This window comes from Petaurus breviceps, unplaced genomic scaffold (genome assembly GCF_028583685.1).
Source record: "Petaurus breviceps papuanus isolate PSGF00001 unplaced genomic scaffold, PetGlider_PUasm1.0 172, whole genome shotgun sequence".
Lineage (NCBI taxonomy): Eukaryota > Metazoa > Chordata > Mammalia > Diprotodontia > Petauridae > Petaurus > Petaurus breviceps.
In genome coordinates this window covers 2,119,200-2,143,128 of record NW_027185755.1, presented here as the reverse complement: position 1 = coordinate 2,143,128, position 23,929 = coordinate 2,119,200, and the positions used below count along the sequence as shown (strand labels likewise).

The window sequence follows — 23,929 nt, the reverse complement described above, 5'->3', positions numbered from 1 at the left end:
TGGGCGGGAAGAGGTAGGGGAGATTGGGCCAAGGTCTCCTAATTCAATTTGGGGAACAGAGGGGATGGATTTCAGTCTACACATTCTTTCCCAGCTCAGGCTCAGCCCCCCACCCCTTAGGCCATGCAGCACAGCTCCACTCAAGAGATCTCTTTATGTTAAAGACAACTCAAATATAAAACCCCCCAATCAAGGCCTGTCCCACTCCCTCAGAGTCAGTGAGGGCAGTTGGGGACCCATGGGGACACCTAAAGGAAGTCAGTCCTAGGACAGGGGATGGGTTCACAGCAGTCAAGTTCAAATACAGAGGTAAGAGGTCTGGGGAGTCTCATAGTGGTGATGGTGACCTTATTGCAGTTGCTGGAGTGAGAACGGGAGAGGGGGGATAGTGGCTGCCTGGTTGCCACTCCCCTCTCCTACGTCAGGGAAACCAGGAGAGGTCAAAGCCTCCCCCCTGAAACAAAGCTGGGTGCCCCAGGGAGGGGAGTGGGGCCAGTTTGGCAGCTGATGTGGAAAAGTAGAGGCGGGAAGAAGGGGGAGGCTTACCAGCTCTCCCTCCCCCAATCTAGACACTGAGGTAGGTGGGAAGGGGAGGAGGGGGACTCTCTGGGGACCCCAGCCAGGCTGAGGGAAGGAGGGGCTGTACCGATTGGATGGAGAGCATTGAGGGTCAGGCCTTCTCCCTCCTACTCTGGCTGTGTGGGGAGTGTTGGATTCCAGTGGTGGTAATGGTGGTGAGGGCCTGGAGGCCTGGATCCTTGGCTCAGCTCTTCTCTCTGACCCCTCCTCCCCCTCTCTCTGAGCCCCCAGACAAAGACCTCTTCAGTGCTCTCTCCCCTAAACAGCAATGATGGTGCTGGGATGGGCCCAGGTGTCTGGTCTCCCAGACTTTTTGCTCCCAAGGCCCCACGGCCCTGGCTCATGTTAACTCTGTCCCACATTTCCTCGGAGTCCGTCCAATCTGAGTCCTAGTAGCGTCCAACTTTGGCATCTCCGATCGCTCCCCACACATCGAAGACAAACTCGTCAGGGAAGGCAAAATCACCTAGCCGTTCGTCTAAAGCCTCTGCCAACTCATCCGGGTTCCGCTTGTCCCTGCCCAGCTCTACCATGGTGGCAGCTGCTCAAAGGAAAGAGTGGGGTCAGCAGCCCAGATCCCCTGCTCCTAACTCCTGCCCAACCCCCTGGAAGCGCCCAGTCCAGCTCCCCCCACCTCCAAGCCCTACACCCCTGTCCAAAGAAGCTCACCCAGCTCAGTGTCCCGGATGCCCATGTAACTCTCTAGCAGGTCATCCACCTTCTCGATGGCCTTCTCCTCGAATGCTGAAGGCTGGTAGGGGTGGAGGAGAGAGAACATTAAATTCAACTCAATCTGCATTAATCACTTCCTATGGATAGGATCCATATATATAAGATACTTCAAAACAGGCAGGGGGCGAGCTGGGGCCAGGGAACAAAAGGCAGGGGAGGGAACACAGGGCCAGCAGCATGACCACTTACCAGTTCCTCCACTGTTGCTGGACCCCGAGAACGGAGGCGAAGGGTCCCCCTGCCAGTGCCAAGTTGAGGTCCTGAGCCAGGCCGGGCCCCTGCTGACCTCTGACTGATCATGTCTGAGATAGGCAAGGAGGGTGTCAGTACCTGACATTCCCTTTGCCCCTCCTACCCTGGGTCCAAATATCCCCTCTCATCCATGGACCTTGACCTTCCTCAGAGAGTTTGAGAACTTGATAGGACCCTAGGCATCAATCACTAAGTCCAACACCCCCATTTCACAGATGAGGACAGTAAGGCTTAGAATAGTAAAGTCATGCCCTCAAAGCCTAATGAGTCACAGGGCTTACATTCAAAGCCAGGTCTTTGGACACCAAAATAGAGTTCTTTCCATTACCCCATCTTGCTTCTCTCACTGAGCCCCACTGGAATGGGAGCTCCTAGGACCCAACTCTAACGGGGACAAAAGTGTTTCTACTTAAGGTCACAGGACTCAGAGCAGAATAGGACCTTTCATTTGGGGTTGATGTAGTTGGTGATGTGGGAATTTATCAAAGGAAAATGACTTGCCTAAGGCAACAAACATGTAAGTGGCCTAGGCAGGATTAAAACTCAATTCTCTGACACAAGACTCTCAACTGCCTCAAACTGCTCTCAGATGTGTCCTGGCCCCTGACCCTTCCTCCCTTGCAACCCCCTCCCAAGACTGGGACAGAATCCAGGCATTCCACTAGGGGCTGGAGAAGGGACAGTGTGATGAGGGGGAGGGTAAGAGTCAGCTGGGGTCAGAAGTTCTGCAGCTGGGAAAGGCTGATGCAGTTTGTTGGAAGGAGAAGGGATAGGAAATGAAGGCCTTGAAGTCTGGTGTTCAGGGTTCAGTCTAGAGTGGAGTAGATAAAGCACTGGATCTGGAGGGCCTAGGTTCAAATTCTGACTAGTACTTTGGGCAACTATCTCCTCCTTCTGGGCCTCAGTTTTTTTTTTTTCTATGAAATAAAAGGTACTGGAGAGGATATTCCCAAAGGCCTCGTCCAGCTCTGAAGCCTTTACTCCTAAGAGAGAGCTGAGCAACTAAAAAGGGGAGTAACTGCCAGAACTCCAGGGGAGTGGGGAAATAAGCCATCTGGTTCCTTCAGTAGCACCTCCAGCCCAACCCTGGGCTGCACCCCAAGGCCAGATCCTAGAGCAGTGAAGTACAGAGAGAATAGGATGCCTTACTTCTCTCTCTCCATTCCAATATGGGGGAGCAGCCTTTCTGGCCCCTATCTAGCCTCCAACATCTCAGCCTGTGTCAAGGAAGCAGCTGAATAATGCCTGCCCTCTCCCCCTTCCCCCATTTTGGCCCAGGGCTCTAATCCCATTCCTGAGAGGCAGCAGAGCCAAACGCAGGGGGGCTGGAGATGGCATCAGTTATGGTCGGCCAAGCATCCCCAGCAGGGGCTCCCTGTGCCCTGGAGCCTGGAGGTGGGGACCTCAAGGGTTTAGGAAGTCTTGAGTATGAAGGAAGAATGATTGGGGCAGGGTTAAATAGGGGGAGGTTGGAGGGTGCTAAGTACTGTGAAAGGAATTGGTGTGAATCTGGAAGAAAGGGAGGGGCTCTGGGGTAGGGAGACTATAAGAAGGGGCCTTAGGGAGATTTTTTAGGTAAGGAAACATGGGGAAGTTTAGTGGATTTGAATGGGGTGGGGGAGGCCTTGAGACTAGGGAAAAAAATAAAGATTGTAGAGGTTGAGTATAGGAAAGGACATGGGGGAAAGAGACAGAAGTTTGGTTGGGCAGGGGGACAAAGCTGGGGGAATTAACAAAGAGTTAATAGATAAGGTGGGAACTGGGTTGCCACAGAGATTGCCAGAACAGAAACATGCCAGGGGGTGGCAAGTGCTGCCACCTGAGACCAGTACTAGGGGGAAGGTCATATGATGTAGAAGCCAGGAGGAAAGCTTCCCCCAGGCCCAAGGGGGTGGGTCACAGGCTGGTGCCTGCACAGCCTTCAGGAAAGCCAACCCATTAGTCCTGGGCCTCTTCCCTAGTAGGGAGCTCCCTCTATGGCCTGAATACAAAGGCAGGGGAACACCTGTTGGCTTCTGGGAATGGGAGACACAGGAGAAAAGGATCTCAACCCACCCTGGTGGAAGATTCCAGAAGGTGGGGGGTTGCCCCTTGCCTCTCCCAGTGTCCCTGGGCATCTATACTTCAGATTAGATAGATTCCTAGTCTCCCCAATCTGGGCAGGAAGCCTAGGCTACTTTCTCATCTCAGTTCTCACATTTAATAGACCCTTCCTCCTCCAGATCCAGCCCACTTCCCAGTGCCACCCTCTTCTGTGGACCCTGTGCCTCCAGACTCTTGCTACTCACCAAAGGCCTTCCGGGGCTCTGTGAGCTTGAGGGTGAAGGTTCGGCCTCTTGGCAGGTCCTTGAGCATCTTGGCCACCTCATAGTGCCGGCAGCCCAGTAGGTTCTGCCCATTGATGGATTCTATCATGTCACCCACACTGATCACTTGGATCCGGTCAATGACACTCCCCTCCTTGATCCGCTGTGGATGGAGACACATCCAGCTTGGAACCATAGGCTTTCATCACTCTGAGCCAGCTGCCACAGGAGAGTGTGTGTGTGTGTGTGTGTGTGTGTGTGTGTGTGTGTGTGAATGCATGGCTTTGATGCTTTGCATCTGGGCAAGGATTGGACAGTCCCCATTTTCCCCTTTATTTGACAAGTGAGGAAACTGGGGATCCTAGAAGTCAAAGGATTTGGCCAAGGTCACACAGTTAAAACCTGTTAGAACTGGGTGAACTGAGGTCTTCTAACTCCAACTCCAGTGTTCCTTCTGTTATGTCCCCTCCCCTTCCCCTTCCCCCCAGTACCTTGATGAAGGCATAGCCTGCCCCGTTGTCGGTGATGGTCAGCCCCAGGGCCTCCTCTGACTTGAACACTTCCACCTCCTTGCGCTGGCCTTTGACATGAGCAAAGATGAAGTCCTCCAGCCCTATCTGGCCTCCAAGCAGCTTCTCCATGTCCACTTTGTGTGTGTTGAGAGTGCAAAACATTACCTGGGAGGAAAAGCTGGCCTGAGGATAGGCAAAGGACCAGTATCCAGCCCACCAACTCTAGCCCTCAGGGCAAACCTTATCCCTGGGGGTAGTGAGATGCCAGCAGATCTCTCTGACTGACAGAGTAGTATGTGGGTTTAAATGTTCATATCCCAGGAAGACTCTTCCCTCTAGATCCTAATACCCAGGGAAGTGGTTCTCTAGTCTTGTAGACCCTCCTCAGGAGGATCCCCAACATCTGGATACTGTCTCAAGATGCAGACACACCCACAACTCCCATCTCCAACCCCTGATTACAGGAGGTTACTTTTGGGGCTAGCATTTCTTCTGCCTCCCTGTTAGAACATACTATGAAGAAAAAGGAAGCAGCAGTCACCTTAGTTCCTTTGGGTGGGGTTATTAAAGTGGAAGATCAAGAGATTCCTTATAAATACAGTTTACTTTAGATTGTAGCAAACCAATGGATGAAATACTTTATGCTATTCTTGTGGAAAAGGAAGGAAAATGTGGGTCAGGCAACATTAAAATTCGTTGGATCTGGAACTAGCTGAATGGCCAGAACCAAGTCGTAGCCATGAGGGATTCAATATTAGGAGTTTGGTCTGAACATCTACACAGTTAAGACCAAGTGGACGAAGACTGTCTATTGTGCTGATTATAACATATAAGTGGATGGATCACCTACAGAATGTAGCTATCCATATGTATATCTGGGACAGTTCAAATAGGCCCTGGGCTCTGAATTAAAACAGGAGGAAAGCCTATTGGAATGCCTTCAGGAAACTGCAAATGACCCCAAGCTACTTTTAGAAATAAAAAGCCCATCTTTTGAACACCCATTTTCTTTTCTATTTTTTTTTTTTTGGAGGGGGAAGGTAGGGCAATTTGGGTTAAGCGTCTTGCCCAAAGTCACATGGCTAGTTTTGTGTTAAGTGTCTGAGATTTGAACTCAGGTCCTCCTGACTCCAGGGCTGGCACTCTATTCACCGAGCCACCTAGCCACCCCTGAATACTCATTTTCTAACAGTGTTGTTATATGGATGCAAGATATGGAATACAATTGTCTCAGAAGAACTGAAAAGATCACAGAGGAGAATGACAGACCCATGGATGAGGCTGCAGTATATAACCAATGAAGAACATCCAAGAACAGGAGTAAAATGGGTCACCAGGGAAAGGGATGATAGGAAAAAAAGCTAGGCGGCTCACAGGGTGAGGGCAATGACATGTGCACAGCCCCTACTCCACGTGTCTCCGGCTCACTGGGTGGATGCCTTGGGGTGAACTTATGGAAAGGCAGGGTGAGAACAGCACAGGCTGGGTTGAGATCTGCATTGCTGAAGGGAGCTATTTAAGTATTTGATCGAGTTAGCTCGGAAGGACATCTCCACTGGAGTGTCCTAATGAATCTGTGCTTGGCCCTGGGATGTTTAGGATTTGGATCAATGATTAGAGGATAAGGGCAAAGATGATTATGTCCCAATGAAACATGGAAATGACATAAAGCTAGGATGGATTGCAAGATGATGGATTCAAAATCCCAAAAGATCTTGACAGGATAGAAAATCGGGCCGAATCAAATAAGATGAAATTTAATAGGGATAAATGTAAAGTCTTACACACAGGTATAAAAAATCAGGTGCACAAGTACACGATGGGGCGGGATTTGATTAGACAGCAGCTTGTTTGAAAGAGCTGGGGGTTTTGGTGGGCAATATTAAGAGACAGAGAGATTCCAGGAATCAAGTGATAGACCTGCTCTGCTCTACTGAGACCACACCTGGGGTTTTGTGTTCAGGTCTGGTTACTCTTCAAGCAGAGAGTGCATGACCATCTGTTGGCACACTGTAGTGGGGGTCACTTTTCTTTTGCAGGTGTCAGTTGGACTAGATGGTTATTGAAGGTACTCCCAACTCTGAAATTCTGGGATCTGTGACCTTGGCAAGCAGCTTTCCCGTGGTCCAGGATCCAGGACCCCCTGCCTCCCCCCCCACCTTCTGACCTTCCCTCCAGCCCACTGTTTGGTGTCCCAGCACCGCCTCCCCATTACACCTTCATCCCACCTACCCTGTCCTACATCTAGGTCAGGGACCCAGCTCCTGGCAGCCATACCTCAGCAGGGGGCAGGCGGAAGGCCTCAGCAATCTTGCCGTACAATTCCTTCACATTTGTGAAGCCTTCAATTCGACCTGTCGGGCTTCCATGGGCCAGCTGGGTGTGGAACACCAGTCGGGGCCGAAGAGATGGGGGTGGGGGAGGTAGACCCACATGGGGCCCCCCTCCCCCACTCCCACCTAGGGGCCCAGATTCCCCCACACCCAGCCCACCCCGCCCAGGCTCTGCCTCCTCATTTTCCACCAGGGGTGGCGCTTTCTTTCGACGGCCAAGTCCCAGAGGCATGGGAGGTGATAGAGGGGAGGCTCCCAGGAGATCTGTGGATGGCAAAAAGGCAGACTGTCCAGGGTGTCCTTTTAAGCTAAATTCAAGGCCAGGCAGTTCAATGGTGTAGAAGAAGCCATGGATTAGAGTCTAAGGACCTGGCTTTGAAACCACAGCTTACTGCTTGTGTGACTTCAGGCACTGTCTTTTCCTCACCTACATGAGGAGGTAGGACTCCCCTGGTCTCCTCCAGCTCTCAGGTTCTCATCTCATGAGTCTTGTGCTCCAGGAAGGATCCCTCAGGGACCTCAGGGACACTGAAGCCCTGGGCCCATAGGATCTTCCCTGTCCTCTCACTGCTTAGTGATCACCTGGGATCGTTGCTCAGTGTCCCAGCCAAAACTGATGCTTCTACCCCCAGTCCTCACCTTGTCCTGCCCTTCCTCTAGGTATCTGTTCACATTGTCCCTCATGACAGCCCAGTTGAATCTGTTGAAATGGTTTCATTCAAGATCCCACCACCAATGCTGCTCCCTGCCCAAGTCCTAACTCCCGAAGCTGAAAGTGATTTCCCTGGACTCACATTTCTCCTAAGCCTTTGCCTGGAGACCCCTTGTCCGCACTTACCACAAACTCTCCCTCATATCAGTGACTTGTGTGCTCTAATTGCCCATGAGGCAATGTGGTAGAGTGGGATGAGTGCTTGGTTTGAAGCTGCAGGTCATGGGCTTGAGTCTCACCTCTGACACTACCTGTGAGTCCTCAGAGAAGTCACTTCTCCAGGCTAAACAGCTAGGAAAGCTCTTCTCAGATTCTCTGTGCCTCACTCTCCTCATCTGTAAAAAAGGAAGTTGTACTAGACAAGCTAGGGTCCTTCAGACTCAAAATCTACAATCTCAGGATTAAAAATCTGCTGACACCAGGGTGTGTGTCTTATTATCTTTGTATGCACACTAATTTGTATATATTAGGAGCCTAATGCTGATTTCTTGAATTGATGTTGTTTTAAAATAAATGAAGCCTCAGTTCAATTCAATTTAGAGTAAACATCTATTAAGTGCCTAGTTTGTGATTGTACAATGTTAGGTGCTGGGAAGATGCAAAGTTTCAATCAGACTTAGCTCTTTCTCTCACAAAGTTTATGGTCTAGTAGGAAGATAAGGCACAAAGATTAAGTACAATAAACAATTAACATATGTATGCCAAAGTAAATCAGAGATGCAGGAAAACAAAGAAAGGGTACTAAGGGAGGTACAAGGAAAAAGGTTATTCCCAGGATCAGGGAAGTCTTTCTGGAGGATGTAACATTTAGGCTGGGCTTGAATAGTCTGAGTCAGAACACATATGAGTGGGGGAAGCAGAGGATTCTAGGGTAGGCAGAAGAAGCATTTATATACTGCCTACTGTGTGCTAAGTGTTCATGGAGGGAAGCAGCAGAAGGCTAGAATGAGAGTGATACTAGGATCTACATTATACCTTTCCTTGTAGCCCTGATACCCAGCACAGTACTCTCCTACATGTGGAAAGCACTTGATAAATCTCTGAATTGAACTGAAATTAAATGATTCTTAATTCATTGATTCATCCATCAATCCATTACTGAGAGCCTTGATGCCAGGCACTGATGGGGAGATATGGGAATCAGTAGCAGTGATGGCCCTGAGGGAGCTCACTATAGGGAAGCCTCTTCTAACCAGCTTGTGAGCTCTGAGGGTAGTGTCTGGTTTCCCTCCGTTGTGCCTAGTATAAGGCTGACTAACTCATAAATAGTAAATGTATAATATTTTGTCTCCTCAATGAGAATGTGAACTGTGTAAGCGCAGGCCCAGGACCTTGTTCATCTCCCTCTTCCTTACTCAGAGCTGAACATATGGCCCTGTTGTATTCTGGCAGAACCTTCAGCCTAGACTCTCACAGACCAGTGGGAGTATCTCTCCCTCCTCCCTCCCATATTTATAAGTTTTCATTTCCCTTTCTCCCAGGCATAGGGAGCCCAGTGGTTAAGGGAGAGAGGAGAGAGGCATTCTAGATGTTAGGAAAGGAGCTTGTATTTGCTGAAATACAGAACTTGGTAAGCATACACTAAAGTTTTGGGGGATGGGGGGTGGATTTAGGGCAGCTGGGAGGCAAGAACTCCAGATTCCCACACTCTTAACTAGGAAGACCCGGAGACACCATGAAACTTGATTTTTATTGGCTGTGTGCCCATGTGAAGTCTCTTCAGCCTAGATGAGCCTCAATTTCCTCACCAGTGAAACAGGTACAATAATATCCTGCCCACCTCAGGTAAGAAAAGGAAGTACTGTGTAAACCTTATAGCATGATAAAATGCAAGTTAAAGAGAAAAAGATTTGGGGAGGAAGGGGTTTCTGTAGGCTCACAGGGCAATGGGCTAGGGTAAGAGAGGAGAGTATGCCACTCTGGCTCCCCATTTCATCTGGGCGTTGTTCTAGATGGAATGAGGGAGGGCCAGGCAGTGCTGATTCAGCCAGACAAACCAAACCGGCTACTGGGTGTTTCCTGGGGAGAGAATGCTGGCTAGACGCCTGCCCTATTCAGCAGAGATGAGACTCAAGCACTTTAAACATCCCCCTACCTCTCACCTCCAAACTGTTCTCCCAAGACCCAGGATACTTGGGTCTCCAGGGAACTACCTCACCCCCTCTCAGGTTCAGGGTTAACAAAGCATTTCCCTTAAAACAGCCTTGAGATAGTACAATTAGCATTATATCTATTTTACAAAGGAAGAAACTGAGTTCTAGAGAAGGAGAGTGATTCTCAACACAGCTCATAAACAGCAAGAGTCAGTTTCAAAGACAGGTCTCTCCAACTCCAAATTCAAGGCCTTCATAGGTTGTTCTAAATGAGACTTCTGAGTTTGGGATGGGTGGAGGGGTAGGGAAATCCCAGGGGATCCCTTCTCTGGGAGTCAGTGCCCAGCAACCTGCCTAAAACAACAGATTAGGTGGAGGTGGTGAGACCTGGAGCAGGTGCCCACCCCACCCAGCAGGAACAATATGAGCATGAGAAAGCCGGAGTCCTGAGTCACAGAGGGCAGGCACAGGAGTTTCAAGGGGAGGAGCTGAGCAAGCACAGCCACACCTCTCCACCCTGGGCTGGGGATACTTTTCTCCCCAATGCACCCAGTTCTGGGGGGAAACTCCTGAGAACCACAACAAAATTCTTTCTCCTTAACATCATCGGTCCAGTCTGGAGAAGAAAAATCCTCCAGGTTCAAGGAAGTCTTAGCGGGGATACGTGGGGGAGGGGGGGGCAGAAAGGCTGGATTTGGGGGCTCCCCTCCTGGTAGCCTAGCACTGTCTCCTTGACCCCCTCCCTGTGGGTCTGTAAAGCCAGCCTGGGCCTCGACCTCGAGGTTCAGGCTCCTATAGCATCTGTCCCAGAACACCCACTCCACAGGCCCCTCCCCTCAGGGTCTCTTTCGCGCCCCCTCCCCCCCAGACTGGCCCCCTCCAGGGTTCCGAGTCACCCGGCCACTCGGCCATCTGTGGCTGCCCGATCTTTGGGAATGTGTACCCAGATGCGCTCTAGGCCTAGGGCTCTTTGTGCCCATTCCCACAGTACGTCCACATTTCACACTGGGACATGCCCCACGGTCCCATCATCTATCCCTTCCCGAATGTCCCTGGCGATCGCAGTCACTCCAGGTGCCCACCTTCGTGGCTGCTGTGTCCCCGTGCCCCGGTCTGTCCGGTGCTCAGTGCATTAGGTCCCCACCCCCTTACGCTTCCGTGTCCGTGGGCCTGTCCCCACTCACGTCCTCTCTTGTCCGGGTCCCAGTCTGCCTGCGCAGGTCTGGGTCCCCACCTCAAGGATATCTGTGTCCCTGCATTGGTCAGGTCCCTCCCCACGACCCCCATGTCTGACCCCTCCAACCCACTTCGCGGGACCCCCGCCGCCCCGGCCCCTCTCGTCCGCGCGTGTTTGAGCTCCTCCCCCGCCCCGGGTCTCCATGCCCCGTGGGGGTTTGTGGGCATCCCTGTCCCCGAGCGTTTGAGACCCGCTGTCGCGCCCGACCCCCAGAGTGCCGAGGTCCGGCCCCCAGGGGGCACTCACCTGCGGCCGCCGCCTCCGCGAGAGGATAGTCCCTCCGCGAACTCCAGCCGGCCGCTGCCGGGGTCTCCCTCTCCCCTATGCGGCGCCCAAGAGAGGGGCGGGGCCGATTCCCGAGGCCGACCAATCGCCGACCATCTCTCGGGCCTCTGGACCAATCAACGCTGTTACAGAGTCGGGGTGGAGTCGGCGGACACATTCCAGAGGGATCCCTCCGCCTCGTCCAGCCTCTTCTTCATCCACCCCACCCCACCGTCCCCCGCTCCCTGTAAGAGTGGACCAGTCCTATCTGCCCAAGTAGCGATGGACCGTACCACTTAAAATGATGCATGGAGGGAGAAGGGAATACTCAAGAGCAGAGACCTAAAACTCTGAGCCAATCACAAAAATGGAAAGGGGGCGTGCCACCAATCAGAACCTGGGGTGGCAGAACCACGTGCTGCACCCTGCGTGTCAGTCAAAAGGGTGTCTGGAGGCTGGTATCCACAGGACGGGAATCTAGTCGCTGAGGGTGGAGATGAGGGCGCGGACCCCGGAGAGAGAAGGGAGTGCTGGGACAGGAAGAGCAGGGGCCCACACACTAGTGACCATGCATTACTCTTGCAAATCCAGCTGCGGAGAGTCGCCCCTCTAAATAAGAATAAGCACACCTTACATTTCCCTAGCGCCTTAACATTTGCAGCCATTCTGGCAAGTATCAGGCTTCCTATCTTGCAGTAAAGAAACCGAGATTCCAGAAGTGAAGAAGACGCTAGGTAAATGTCAGAACCAAGACGGTGATTGTTACTATAAGGAACTCCCAGGCTGGGAAAATTCCTCTACCAATGCAGCTCCGCAGGGCCTCTGGAACTTCAGAGTTCCAAGGAGCTGCCTAGAGAGAGTTTAAGTGACGTGCCAGGAGCCACGAGGCCACTATGTCGTAGCGATGCCTCTTCGCAACCCTTAAGTCGCTAAATTTTGATTGCTATTGTTTTGTTTCCAAGATTAGTGCCCCATGTTGTGCTTTTCTAAAATAACATCCTCACAGCCAGTATTCAAATCCATCATCAGACACTTAGCAGTGTAACCCTGGGCAAGTCACTTACCCGCGCCTGCCTGTTTCCTCAAGTGTAAAATGAAGATAATCTTCATAGCATCGATCTCACAGGGTTATTGTGAGGATCAAATGAGGTAATATTTGTAAACAGCTTAACACTGTGCTTAATAAATGGAGGCGCTTAATAAATGTTTGTTCCCTAACCTTTCCCTCCAGCCCTGTCTTAATTTTAAAATAGGAGCCATTGTTAGACAGATTCATTATCCCAGAGACTCTATCCTTCTCCTATAGCCCAATAGAAAACACTGAATAGAGTTTTAGATGCAAAAGCCCTGGGGAAATGAGACTTTATGAATCATTCTGGTACATCTGAAGGAAGGATAGGGCACAACAGAAAAAAAACAACAACAACGGGATTTGGAGTCAAATGCTAGCTTTGGAGTAGATCTCCTTTGGGACTTTCTTCTGCTGTTAAATGAGAGTTGGATTAAGTAATCCCTAAAATTTCTTCTGGTTCCCAGAGAATTCTATGATCCATTCCAGGGACCTAGAAGATAACTTCTTGAGACCTAAGTGGGAAAGGAGTGAGTTTGTAATAGGTATTCTGGGAATTGTAGTTCTCTCAGCCTCCCTTGGGAAACAGGCAGGGTGGGTGGTGTTTATTCCCTTTCCTCCCTACTTCAGGATAGAATTAATTCCTGCAGTTCCCAGGGGGAAGGGAAGGCCGGAAGCTGCCTTCTGATCAAGTTGCTAGAGACAGACTGATTACTGAGGGACCTGAGTTACAGTTAACAAATGGAGCAAAATAGAGAATAAATTCAGAGGAGAAAAGGCAACATCTCCTACCCCCACCGCCTTAGGGCAAACAGATCAATCTTGTGTATCAGGAAGTCGGGGACAAGAGAGTTATTGTCCCTACTCCCTGCTGGGATGGGGGGCAGGAGAAGCCTCTTGCCATCCCACTAGAGTGACTGGTTGTCATAGTGAATGCTAACAATACTCTGGGGTTGGTGAACTCTAAGGAGGCCTCCACAGCACCCCAGACTTGTTCCATTCAATCAGTGCTCACAGGATCTAGAGTTAGAAGGAACCGTAGAGATCACAGAGGCCAATCCTCTCATTTTATAGGGGAAGAAACTGAGGTGGAGAAAGGACAGACTTGCCCCAGCAGGCAGTTAGTAAGAAGAGCTAGAATTTAATGCCCAGTCTTCTGATTCTAAATGGAGTGTTCTTTCCACCATTTCCCACCTGGGTTTGGAAGGGAAGGAGGCAGAAAGGGGGTAGTAGGGGCAACAGGAGACAGACCAGGGCTAGCAAGGGCCACTTGTTCCTAAGGAATTGAAACTTCCCCAAGCAATAAGTAGGATTCAGTGGCAAAGAAGTCTGGATTTGGAGTCAGAGCCACACCTTCTTAGCTAGGTGATTTTAGATGACTTGCTCCTCTCTGAGTTTTCTCTGTGAAGTGTAAACCCAAGATCCCTTCCCGTACCAAGTTTACTATCCTGTGACCTAGTCCAAACTTGCCATTTTACGGATGGGTGGAATAAAGCCCAGAGCTTATGTAACACAACTGAGATTCAAACTCAGCTTTTTTTTTCCCCCCTCCTGGACTATAAATCAATCCAATCTTACCTCTAAGGCTCCTTCCCATTTCTAAATCCAATCATTTTATGACCTCTACATACTTTGTTTAAAAGTAACAACTTTATAGCATCACCAGGGGAGAGGCAGGGAGTGCCGGTGAGTGTGAAGGAAATGAGAAAACCAGCTCATCAAGAAGGGGAAAGGACCAGGCTGGGAAGGGAGCATCAGGGATCCTAGGATTTAGAGTTGGAAAGGCACTAAAAGATCAGCTTCTCCAACCCCCTCATTTAACAGATGAGAAAACTGAGATCTGAGGGCAGATCACACAAGTAGCCCCTTAAGAGAAGTGGGATTTGAATGTAGGTCTTCTGATCTGCCCGTCCTCTCCACTTCCCCACCATTCTAGGATGTCATTCATTGATGTGCCCAAATGACCATCTCCAGTGCTCATGGCACCCTTCGTGAGTTCGTGTGCAGCCTCTAGCTCACCCAACCAGCCCAGCAGGATCGGGTTGGGTAGGGGCACTGCTGGGAAAGGAAACCTGAGGCAGAAAGGCCGGAAGCAGAGGCAGGGATTCAGGACAGATCCTTTTCCTGGTCAAAGAGATGGACTCCAAAGGCAAATGGGTGCCTAGCAAAGCTCAGGAAACAAGCAGGGCTTGTTCACAAGCTCTGCTCAAGGGATGGGATGGTGGGGCATTCAAATAGCCCTTGGTAATAGCTAGGTGAGAGCCTCACTTGGAATCAGGCTGACTTAGAGACTTTGGGTCCAGTGGAAAGAGCCTGGATTCATTCGAAGAAGATTTGGTTTCAGATTTCACTTTTTGACATTCTTTTTAGCCGTGTGATTCTAAGCAAATTCCCTAACCTCTCTGGGCCTCCTCAGTTTACTCACCTGTAAGATGAGGGGGGGGGGGGGTTGGACCAGATAGATCAATCAACCAGCATTTATTAGAAGCTCACTGTGTACCAGGTCCTGTGCTAAGAAAGGCAAAAGAAGTCCCTTTTCTGAAGTTTACATGTAAATGATCAGGTATGTGTGAGATACATACAGAACAGGTTGAATAAATCATCATAGAGGAAGGTTCTAGTAACTAAGCAGGGCTGAGAGGAGGGAGGGAGGCAAGAAGAGCCCCCTTTGCACTGAGTCTTGAAGAAACAGATTCTAAGCAGTGGGGGATCAGGAAGGTGGGAATCCTAGGAATTAGGGGGCAGCCAATGCAAAGTCATGGGAACAGGAGGCAGAGTACTGTGTGAGGTAGAGAGAGTAGGGTAGTGTGGCTGGATTGCAGAGTGAGTGGAGGGCAAGTGAATCATGAGAAGACAGAAAGAAGAAAGAGAAATTTGAGAATATCTTTAAATGACTAGCTCTAAATATTGATGATTCTTTTAAATGTTGTGCAATGAAGAGAACACTGGATTGACAAGCAGGAGACTTAGGTTCAAATTGACTTTAATCAAGCCACTTTATCACTCTGGGAGTGGGGGGGGCGTTCAGTTTCCATCTATTAAATGAGGGGACTGGCCTCTTTCAGCTCTAAATTCTTTGATTGTCTGGCACTGACTTGATTAAGGCATTTTCCTAGATGGATGACAGGCACTGTTTAGTATGGATGGAGTCCTAGAGGAAGACCTGGGTTTGAATCCTGCTTCAGAAGCTTAGCAGCTTCCCCAAACCTAATTTCTTTGAGTTTGTTTCATCTATGAAATGAGCTAATGTATGGAAAGTGCTTCGGAAAAATTTTAAAGCCCCATAGGAACCTGTGCTGTTATTATTAGAGACTGTATGAAGGTGTCTTCCAGCTGACAGTCCATGATTCTGGGTCTTTGTAGATCATCAACTACTTGCATGTAGACCTAGAAGCAGGGGTGGGGAGAGGGAAAACCTAGCAAGATGCAGGCTGCCTCTGGCCAAACCTTTCCTGAACCTGACTTGGAGAGTCACTACCAGAGGCTAGGCAGAGAAGAGAGCTCTCTAAGCTGCTGGTTCCCAGGCCAGATCACTGGGGGCACAGAGGGGTTAGCTTTAAATCCCAAAGCTCAGCAGAAAAGGGCATTATCACCCTCAGCTGACAGCACAGCCACTGAATTCCTTTCAAAGCCAACCTCCAAGCTTACTTTACACGAGCACCAGCTTTCTTCCACTCTAAAAACTGTCTATGACTCCTGACCTGGCCCTTTTCCTAGGAGCTTCCCTAAGTAAACCTTGAGAATGAGTAGTTTACCAGTCCCCTGAACAGGGATCATAGAGGCATTGAGAGGGGAACCTGTAATAGCAATGAAATCGAAACAGTGATAGGAGTAAGATGTAGAGATCTGAAAGGACACTGGAAAATCATTGATTCCAACCCCTATGTATGTAGGAATAAAAGAAGGCCCACACTACATTGTGACTTGTTCAGAATTGTACAAAGTAACTAGCCAAGCTGGGGTTTAAGCCTCTATCTTCTGGCTCCAAATCAGCTTCATTCCATGATTTCCATATGCTTGCGGTACCTGTAGCAAAGCTAACCTAAGCTAATGTATAATATCAATCTATATTGTATCCTATCCCATAAAATCTAAGTCCAAGAACAGAAACTGTTTCATTTTAATCTTCATAGAATGTTTCATTTTAATCTTCATACCTAACACAATGCCTGCACATAGTGAATGATTAATAAATGCTCCATTGATCCAATTTTCATTCTGTCATAACCTGGTGAGTTGGGCAGGTAGGTATTAACTACAGCTTTAGAACCAAGCTCAGAATTCAGATGCACTGTGAGACCTGGGTTTGAATCCTCACAGAAACATTACCTGCACCTCACAGAGTAAGGTAGGAATTAAGTGCTTTGAAAACATGAACTGATTCTGGGGCCTTAATGTTGGATGTAATAGCACAGCAAACTAGAAAAAGCATGTAACCTGGCATCAGAAGAGAGAGGGCTTCCAATCTTAAATCTGGAGCCTCTAGTGGTTGACCATGGGTCAGTAACTTCATCTTTCCAAATTTTTTTCCTCATCTGAAAATGAATTTAGTATTGTCTACCCTAGAGGACTGTTGTAACATTCAAGGGGGAGACAATACATGGAAAGTCCTCTGCTAACCATTCAGATATAAATTATAGGAACTTCAAGGTATGCCAAGTGTTGTCTCCTCTGACCCTCAAAGCAGGCCTGGTACAGAGGGTGTGCTGCAGCCCTCAGTTTACAGGACTTGCCCATGGTCACACAGCCCAAAGTTCCAGATGTCAAGGTCTCTCCTAAGTTTGGCCATCTTTCCAGTATGCCATACTTCTATTTAAATCACCTTCCACTCTCTGTTACTTGAATAGAGAAGGGGATTGGAAAGGATTTTAGTCTCAGAGGAAAATACATGTTGCATCTCCCAACAAAATATTCCTTAAAGCCCTCCCTGTGTGGCCTCTGTCAAGGAAGTCACACCTTTTTGATCTAGTTACCTAATTTGCAGAATGAGGGATTGATCTAATTCAAGAGTGGGGAACTGCAGCCTCAAGTTTGGCCCTGTGATTGAATCCAAACCTCATAGAACAAATCCCCTTAATAAAAGGATTTGTTGGGGCAGCTAGGTGGCACAGTGAATCCGAGCACTGGCCATGGAGTCAGGAAGACCTGGCCTCAGACACCTAACACTAGCCTGTGACTTTGGCCAAGTCACTTAACCCCAGTTACCCTGCCTTTCCCCCCTCCAAAAAAGCAAAAAATGAATAAAAGGATTTGTTCTGTAAAATTTAGACTCAGTCAAAAGGCTTCAACCAAGGGCCTAGCCCACATGTGGCCTCCAGGGCACAGGTTCCCCACCCCTGGCCTAGATGATCTTTCAAGGTCACCTCTCTTGGCCATTAAACATAGCCCTTTTTCTATTTCACTCATTTCAAATGGAGGTTATTGGACACTATTTCCTCCAGGGTTTAGTGTGAAAGCTTACTGGCTGTTACCTTAGGACTGATGCATGCAGTGATACTTGTCTTTAGGAGGGAGACTGTTGGTTTTGTGAACAATGGGCCTCAGGAATTCATAGGTTCTCCTTCAGTATGTCAACTCCTTGAGGACACACTGTGCATCCCCATGGTTTAGCACATGGCAGGTGTTTTGACAAATGCTTGTCATATTAATGACCATCTGTTAGTGATGTTATGCAAAAAAATTACTGGTCAGCTTCAGGGTTGGACTAGAGGGGAACAGATAGGAGACAAAAGAAAAATTCTATCTCAGGTCAGTCCTAGACCAGCTAAACAGCAGGAATTTACCGTTTATTTTGAGATTAAAAAAAAAAATCTACTTTAAAAATTTTTCAGAAGGGTTACTCTGGGCGAAAATTCCCCAGGTAGAACTAGGAACATAGTGACATTAGTTAACTCAAATAACTACTGCTTCTCAACCAATTGCTTGGTTTTTAATGTTTGATTGAACTGTACACCAGCCTTCCAAGGGGACAGTGGGTAGTTGGTAGATCCAAACCCCTCAGGAATGCCTGGAAAAGCCAGGCAGAGGTTATCTCATCAGGCTCTGAGAAGAGAAATCCCCCTGGTCCCTTCCTCTTGTCCCTGGATAGTGCCCCAGCCCCTCCCACCCCTTCCAGTTCCCTCCCTCCAGATCTAGAATGCCCCTGAAACAGAGTCGTGGGAAGGCTCTCCTATAGTTTAGCATCAGTCTTTAATCCTGACGTACTGCACATTTTGACAAGTCATATGCTTTGGTCTTGTGTCTGCAGCAGCAACCTTACAATTAAATCTACAGGTCTGAGCACCAGACCCATTTCCAGGGAAATGACAAAGTTGTTTCAAAAAAAACAACCCCAAAAATTTCATTTTTAATTCCAATATGGCCCCATACAGAGAGCAGCAGCTGTAATGCATTGGGTTTTTTTTTTAAGTGCACACCAAATTTATACAGATTTATACAAAAATTATTTACAGAAGTTCCATGGTGCTCCTGTATCAGAAGCAAAGACCCTTTTATCAAAAGGGATTATAACTAGGGCTGTGCTAAATTCAAAAGGAACGAATCCCTTTGAGAGAGTCCAGAGTCCATTTGTTCAGTTTGGGTCAGGAGTTAAGGGATTCAAAGGGTCAATGCTAAATCCTGTACATCCCAGGTGAACCAAGAGGAAAAAACAATGGACCCCAGTCTATGAATGGGCTAATAGAGAAAGAAATGCCCCACTGGTTATCCAAATCAAGTCTCCCAATTTCTCCCTTTCTGTTAGCTTTTGGATACCAGCAAGGCAAATCCGGAGGTAAATTATAAGGTTTCAATCTGGGACAGCAAGAGAGGATGTAATTATTTTTGGAAGCAAAAACGAGACACGTGAAGACAAAGTTGGAATAAAATACATATGAATAACACCACAAACAGCAATGAGGAGCAGAAATAGTCTTGCAACCAGGACTATACTCCAGGCAGACATCAACTAACACTAAGAGCCAAAACTGCTAAAGAACAGCAGAGTCCAATTGTGGGTCTAATGCTTTCCATCTAAAGGAGGGAACAGAGTCCAATTGTGGGTCTTATGCTTTCCATCTAAGGAGGGAGTCATGTATATGGGAGTAGTTGATACAGCTCAGGGGCCTGAGCTGGAGATGACAGAAAACTTGGATTATTCCTGGGGAAAGGGGGAGGAGGCTAGTTATACTGGCACCATTTAAAGAGGGTCAAATTCCTCGGAATGCTTGTGTATTACCCCATTACCTGTGAACCTATTGTTTGAAAAACCACTGAAGCCTAATGCAAGACTTTGAAAGATTGTAATATATTCTCTGGAAACATTCAGCATATGAAAACTCTCTGTGGTCCCTCCCACCCTGGGGGCCCACAACTGTTGGAGATGGTCCAGAAAACCTTATGCTTTGGAAATGTCCTTGGTTCAGTCCTTGGGGAGCAGAGATCGCTATATAGGCAGGATCTGCTCCAGGATGGTTCTTGAAGACTGGGGAATTCTGTCAGGGAAATTCACTTCAAACTCAATAATGAGGTCCCCACGTTTCTCTGGTGTTTTGGGGAGGGGAAGGCCTTCTCCAGGAACCTTCCGCCTCATTCCAGGCCTGATGACATCCTTGAACACTATGGGTATGGTCCTGCCATCCAGCGTTGGGACATTCACTGTACAACCACACAGGGCCTAAAAGCAAAGGCATATGATTAAATAGGTGAACAACCAAGAGGGAAAGGATTCTTCTCTAAAGATGGCTTCTAGGGCTTACAAAGACTGACTTCATAGCAATAGCTAACTCTTTACTGGGGCTAGTAAGCTAAGGTTTTCCCTTCAACTTGTCTTATATGAACCCTTGTACAATGTTTCCAGAAAGCGTGGCACTGTTTGTACAGATCTGCATGACTAATCACATATGGGTAATCAAAACATGTGATTCCTCTCTAAACTGTGCTGAGATGTTTATGTCTCCAGTAAAGAAGCATAATATATACAGACAGTACACTAAACTTGGAATCTAAAGACCTGAATTTCATTACCGATGGTCACTTTCAGGCCACAAATCTCTAAGGTCACAAAGCCCGGAATCCTATGCAAACCATGGTTGTTTGTCTATACAGGTCCTGCCTTACCTCACGAAGGGTGATCCTTGCTGGGTAAATCACATCAGACCCATCTCTCTTAAATATATTGTGTGGTTTGTCCTTTAAAACAAAGACAATGTCAGCTGGAATGTTGGTTGAGGTTTGGTCCCCCTCTTTTGGGAAAGTAATCTTGGTCCCCTCTTTCCATCCTCTTTTCACTTCAATGGTCAGGATCTTGTCCTCATTGCGGATGCTCTTCCCATCGGGGTTAAGTCGCTTGTGGGAGATTTTCATCTTTTTGGTACAACCACTATAGATCTCCTCAAGTGAGACCCGGAGGTCGTGGGTAACTGGGGGATCCTGTTTTCGGCGGCTGTGTTCCTGGGCTGGACGGGGTCGGGCAAAGTTCATATTGGTAAAGCCACCCATGCCCAGTGGGAAGCCAGAAAATGGGTCATCAATGTCCATGCCTTCTTCCCCGTTTCGTTGACCAAAAAAGGTGTCAAAAGGGTTTCGGCCACCAAAGAACTCAGCAAACATGGCATGAGGGTCCCCATGGAAAGTGTAGCTGAAGGAAGCACCATTAGGACCAGTACTACTACCACTATTAGGGCTACCACCCTTCAATCCTGAAAAAGAAAAAATAAGAATTCTAATTGTTGGCCAAACAAAACAGCTCTCCTTGCTCTAGAACTCTTCTTCTCCAACCAAGGAAAGAGGAACTGGGCATCATTAGGGAATTAAAAAGCACTGTTTTTTTGCCCCACTTTCTATACTCCTGTTTTTCCCATTTAGAAACTATCTTATTTCAGGACAGAGAGACCAGTAATGTTTAGCTTAAATACTAAGACTTCTGCTGAACTCTTTATAAGAACCTTCTTTCTAAATGGCAAAATATGCAACTTCCAGTTACTTATAGTTAGTCCTTTTAAAGAATGGCTGAATGTTTAATCCTGATGCCTTTTGAGCCTTGACTACCACATAAGTATTTTATAGTTTTCCCCCTATGCCTTTAAGGTCTATAAAATTATTAGGAAAATGATTCTACTAGAGCTGGAAAAAAAAAAATTACCCCCTCCCCCCTTCTTTCAAAGCACAGTTCAACTAGCCAGAGCATCCTCCAGCTCTGCATCTCCTGACTGTGATATGCTTCACATCCAAGACATCTGCATCTTTCTCTTACTGGGATAAGTAGGGAAAAGTCCCCAGGTTAACTGCTGGATTCAGGAGTTAGCTTAAGCCATCAGTAATAGTCTCATGTGAAAGCATACGAGGTGCATTTCCAATATATATCCTCCAGGGGAATTGAACTAAGGGAAGTCATCAAACAAGTTTGCTAAGGAGTGGGGAGGAACAGAAGTAAACCCCGCCTAACGTACTTGTAGATCCTCAGCCCACACCCAAGGGCTGGGGAAGGCCCACAGTAAAACCTGACATCTCCCTGCCTCCGTCTAACTTCTGTGGGGAAATGACTAACAAACATGCTAGAAGATTCTACGGACATGACAGCCAGCTGGTGAGCCAGCCAGGTCTCCACCTCTCATCGAAAGGCTGCCAATCGGAATGCAGAGCAGTGCAACCAATGGGCACGGGGGCCGGGGGCCAGCGGCCCCACCGGGGAAGAGGAGGGAAAAAGTAACTCTTGTTTGATTGCAAAACCCACATCGGGGCCCGGAGGCGGGCAGGGGGCGAGCAAACGTCAGAGGCTCCCCGTCTCTCGGGAGGATCTGGGCTGACGGCGCAGGCTCGGAGGAGCCTGGCCTCGCCGCAAGCGCCGTCCCCAGGGCCCGGCGGCTCCTAGTTTTCCGGGGGCGGTCTCTTGCAGCGTCGCCCGAGCCGCTCCCAGCTGACCCTGCTCCCGCTCCCGCGGGCCCCAGACTCACCCTCCTCCCCGTAGCGGTCGAAGATGTCCCTCTTGCGCGGGTCGCTGAGCACGTCGTAGGCCTCGGCGATCTCCTTGAACTTCTCCTCGGCGCCGGGCTCCTTGTTCTTGTCCGGGTGATAGCGTAGCGCTTGCCGGCGGTAGGCTCGCTTGATCTCTTCGTCCGAGGCGCCCCGGGCCAGGCCCAGCGTCTGGTAGTAATCCTTACCCATGGCCCCCACCCTCCCACCGCCGTCCCTACGGCTCCGCCGCCGCCCCGGCCCGGACGCTATATACCCGCCCGGCGGAAGCTTCCAGAGCCCGCCAGCCCTCTCCAGAACCTTCCGCTCCGCCCCTCGCGCCGCACTGCCCAATCCTGGTTGCCCGAACTGCAACACGTGACCCTGGGGGCTGGGTAGAATCGCCAACGGTTGCGGGCTCGAGACCCACTCCTCCGCCTTCTTTGCTCCTCCCTTGTGCAACGCCCCCGCCCCCACCGGGCGCGAGTCATTTCTCCCGAGGCCTTCTGGGACCCCCACATACTCCAACCAGCTCCCCCCTCCGGCCCCGCCCTCCTGGAATTTCTATTCTTCCAGGGTGTGGAAGACACCGCCTCGGTGCCCTGCCCACACCTGGGGATTAGAGCAAGCCCCGCCCCTCGGCCAGGCGGTCCCGCCCCTTTGCCTGGGTCAGTCTTAGAGAGTTGAAAGAGACTGGAGATCTAGTTATCTCTTGAATAGAAAAAGAAACTAAGGCTTGGAGAAGGGAAGGCACTTATCCTGGGCTTGTTTCTGCCTAACAGGCAGTAGCTAGTAAATGGCAGAGGGAAGAGTAATCTATTTCAAATTCGTAGCTTTTCCTAATAGGATTCAGTTTAGCTCTACATTTCTCTCCTATGACACTGCCACTGCCCTGCTGCAGGCCCACCACTTGGACTGTTGCACCAGGCTGGTGGGTTTGTCTGCCTAAAGTGTTCCCAATCCAGTCCATCTTCACTCAGTTCAGCTGCAAAAGGGACCTTCCTAAAGCTCAGATCTGACCATGTCACATCCCTCGGCTCTCTATCACTTTCAATATCAAATAGAAAATCCTCTGGCGTTCAAAGTCCTTCATAACCTAACCCCCTCCCTTACCTTTCCATTTAGAAAGAAAACACTTCATCTCCTGAACCACTAAACCATATCGACTCTCCATCTCAGCTCAGGTCATTTTCTCTGGCTGTCCCCAAGGCCTAGAATACTCTCCCTTCCTCGTTTCTCCTGGCTTCTTTCAAGTCTCAGTTAAAATCCCATATTCTACAGGAAGCCTTTCCCAATACTCCTTACTACTAGTACCTTCCCTCTATTATCTACAATTTATCCTGCATTATAGCTTTTTGTATATAGTTGTTTGCATGTTGTCTCTTCCCCATTAGGCTGTAAGTTCCTTGAGAGAGAGGCCTGCCTTTGTATCACCAGTATTTAACATAGCGACGGGCACATAGTAGGCATTTAATAAATGCCTGTTTACTTATTAAGTTTACTGTGTGCCAAAAAAGCACACAGAGAATCTCTGCCCTCCGGGAGCTTACCTTCTATTGAGGGGGAGGGGAAGAGAATAAAGTAGAGAAGTACATGCAAAATATGTACAAAGTAATAATAAACTGGGGACATTAGGAAAACATGTTTTATGGGAAGGGGCACTCAAGCTGAGGACTGAAGGGAGTCCGGGATTCTTAAATGTAGAGGTGACAGAGGACAGAATTTCTTGCCTTCAAGACAACTTGTTGCAGAAGCAGGAAAGTAGATATGTCTATAAAGAGAACATCATCAAGTAGTCGAATTTGGCTAGAATTGGGGAGGGGGGAGGGAGAGACAGAGACAGAAACAGAGACTGAGAGAGAGGGAGAGAGAGAGAGAGAGAGAGAGAGAGAGAGAGAGAGAGAGACAGA

At 48.8% G+C, this 23,929-nt stretch overlaps 2 protein-coding genes across 4 annotated transcripts; both read right to left on the bottom strand.

The window, feature by feature from the left end:
• Window positions 1-135: 135 nt before the first annotated feature.
• GIPC1 (GIPC PDZ domain containing family member 1) lies at window positions 136-11,232 on the bottom strand. Of its 3 annotated transcripts, XM_069082913.1 has the most exons (8): window positions 11,003-11,136; window positions 7,666-7,761; window positions 6,659-6,978; window positions 4,361-4,546; window positions 3,852-4,032; window positions 1,501-1,613; window positions 1,249-1,330; window positions 136-1,120 (listed from the first exon to the last, which is right to left on the bottom strand). In XM_069082913.1, exons 3-8 carry the CDS (start codon window positions 6,944-6,946, stop codon window positions 969-971), a joined length of 1,002 nt encoding a protein of 333 aa, XP_068939014.1. In that variant the 5' UTR covers window positions 6,947-6,978; window positions 7,666-7,761; window positions 11,003-11,136; the 3' UTR covers window positions 136-968. The 3 variants fall into 3 exon arrangements, with proteins under 3 accessions (XP_068939014.1, XP_068939013.1, XP_068939015.1); XM_069082912.1 differs by lacking the exon at window positions 7,666-7,761 and having other exon boundaries at window positions 11,003-11,232; XM_069082914.1 differs by lacking the exons at window positions 6,659-6,978; window positions 7,666-7,761 and having other exon boundaries at window positions 11,003-11,110.
• A 7,027-nt stretch (window positions 11,233-18,259) lies between these two features.
• On the bottom strand, window positions 18,260-22,304 carry DNAJB1 (DnaJ heat shock protein family (Hsp40) member B1). Its single transcript, XM_069082909.1, has 3 exons — window positions 22,022-22,304; window positions 20,187-20,767; window positions 18,260-19,743 (listed from the first exon to the last, which is right to left on the bottom strand). Exons 1-3 carry the CDS (start codon window positions 22,230-22,232, stop codon window positions 19,513-19,515), a joined length of 1,023 nt encoding a protein of 340 aa, XP_068939010.1. The 5' UTR covers window positions 22,233-22,304; the 3' UTR covers window positions 18,260-19,512.
• Window positions 22,305-23,929: the final 1,625 nt, after the last annotated feature.

What these genes read in the sequence shown, in the direction of transcription:
- GIPC1 (XM_069082912.1), bottom strand. Translation starts at nt 11,198, where the DNA reads ATGTGTCCGCCGACTCCACCCCGACTCTGTAACAGCGTTGATTGGTCC. An exon ending in CGCGGAGGCGGCGGCCGCAG is followed by an intron (nt 6,979 to 11,002) that starts GTGAGTGCCCCC and finishes TGCCATCCACAG; the next exon opens with ATCTCCTGGGAGCCTCCCCT. An exon ending in CAGGCTATGCCTTCATCAAG is followed by an intron (nt 4,033 to 4,360) that starts GTACTGGGGGGA and finishes CTCCATCCACAG; the next exon opens with CGGATCAAGGAGGGGAGTGT.
- DNAJB1 (XM_069082909.1), bottom strand. Translation starts at nt 22,232, where the DNA reads ATGGGTAAGGATTACTACCAGACGCTGGGCCTGGCCCGGGGCGCCTCG. An exon ending in CGACCGCTACGGGGAGGAGG is followed by an intron (nt 20,768 to 22,021) that starts GTGAGTCTGGGG and finishes TTTCTTTTTCAG; the next exon opens with GATTGAAGGGTGGTAGCCCT. An exon ending in CAAGGATCACCCTTCGTGAG is followed by an intron (nt 19,744 to 20,186) that starts GTAAGGCAGGAC and finishes CTTTGCTTTTAG; the next exon opens with GCCCTGTGTGGTTGTACAGT.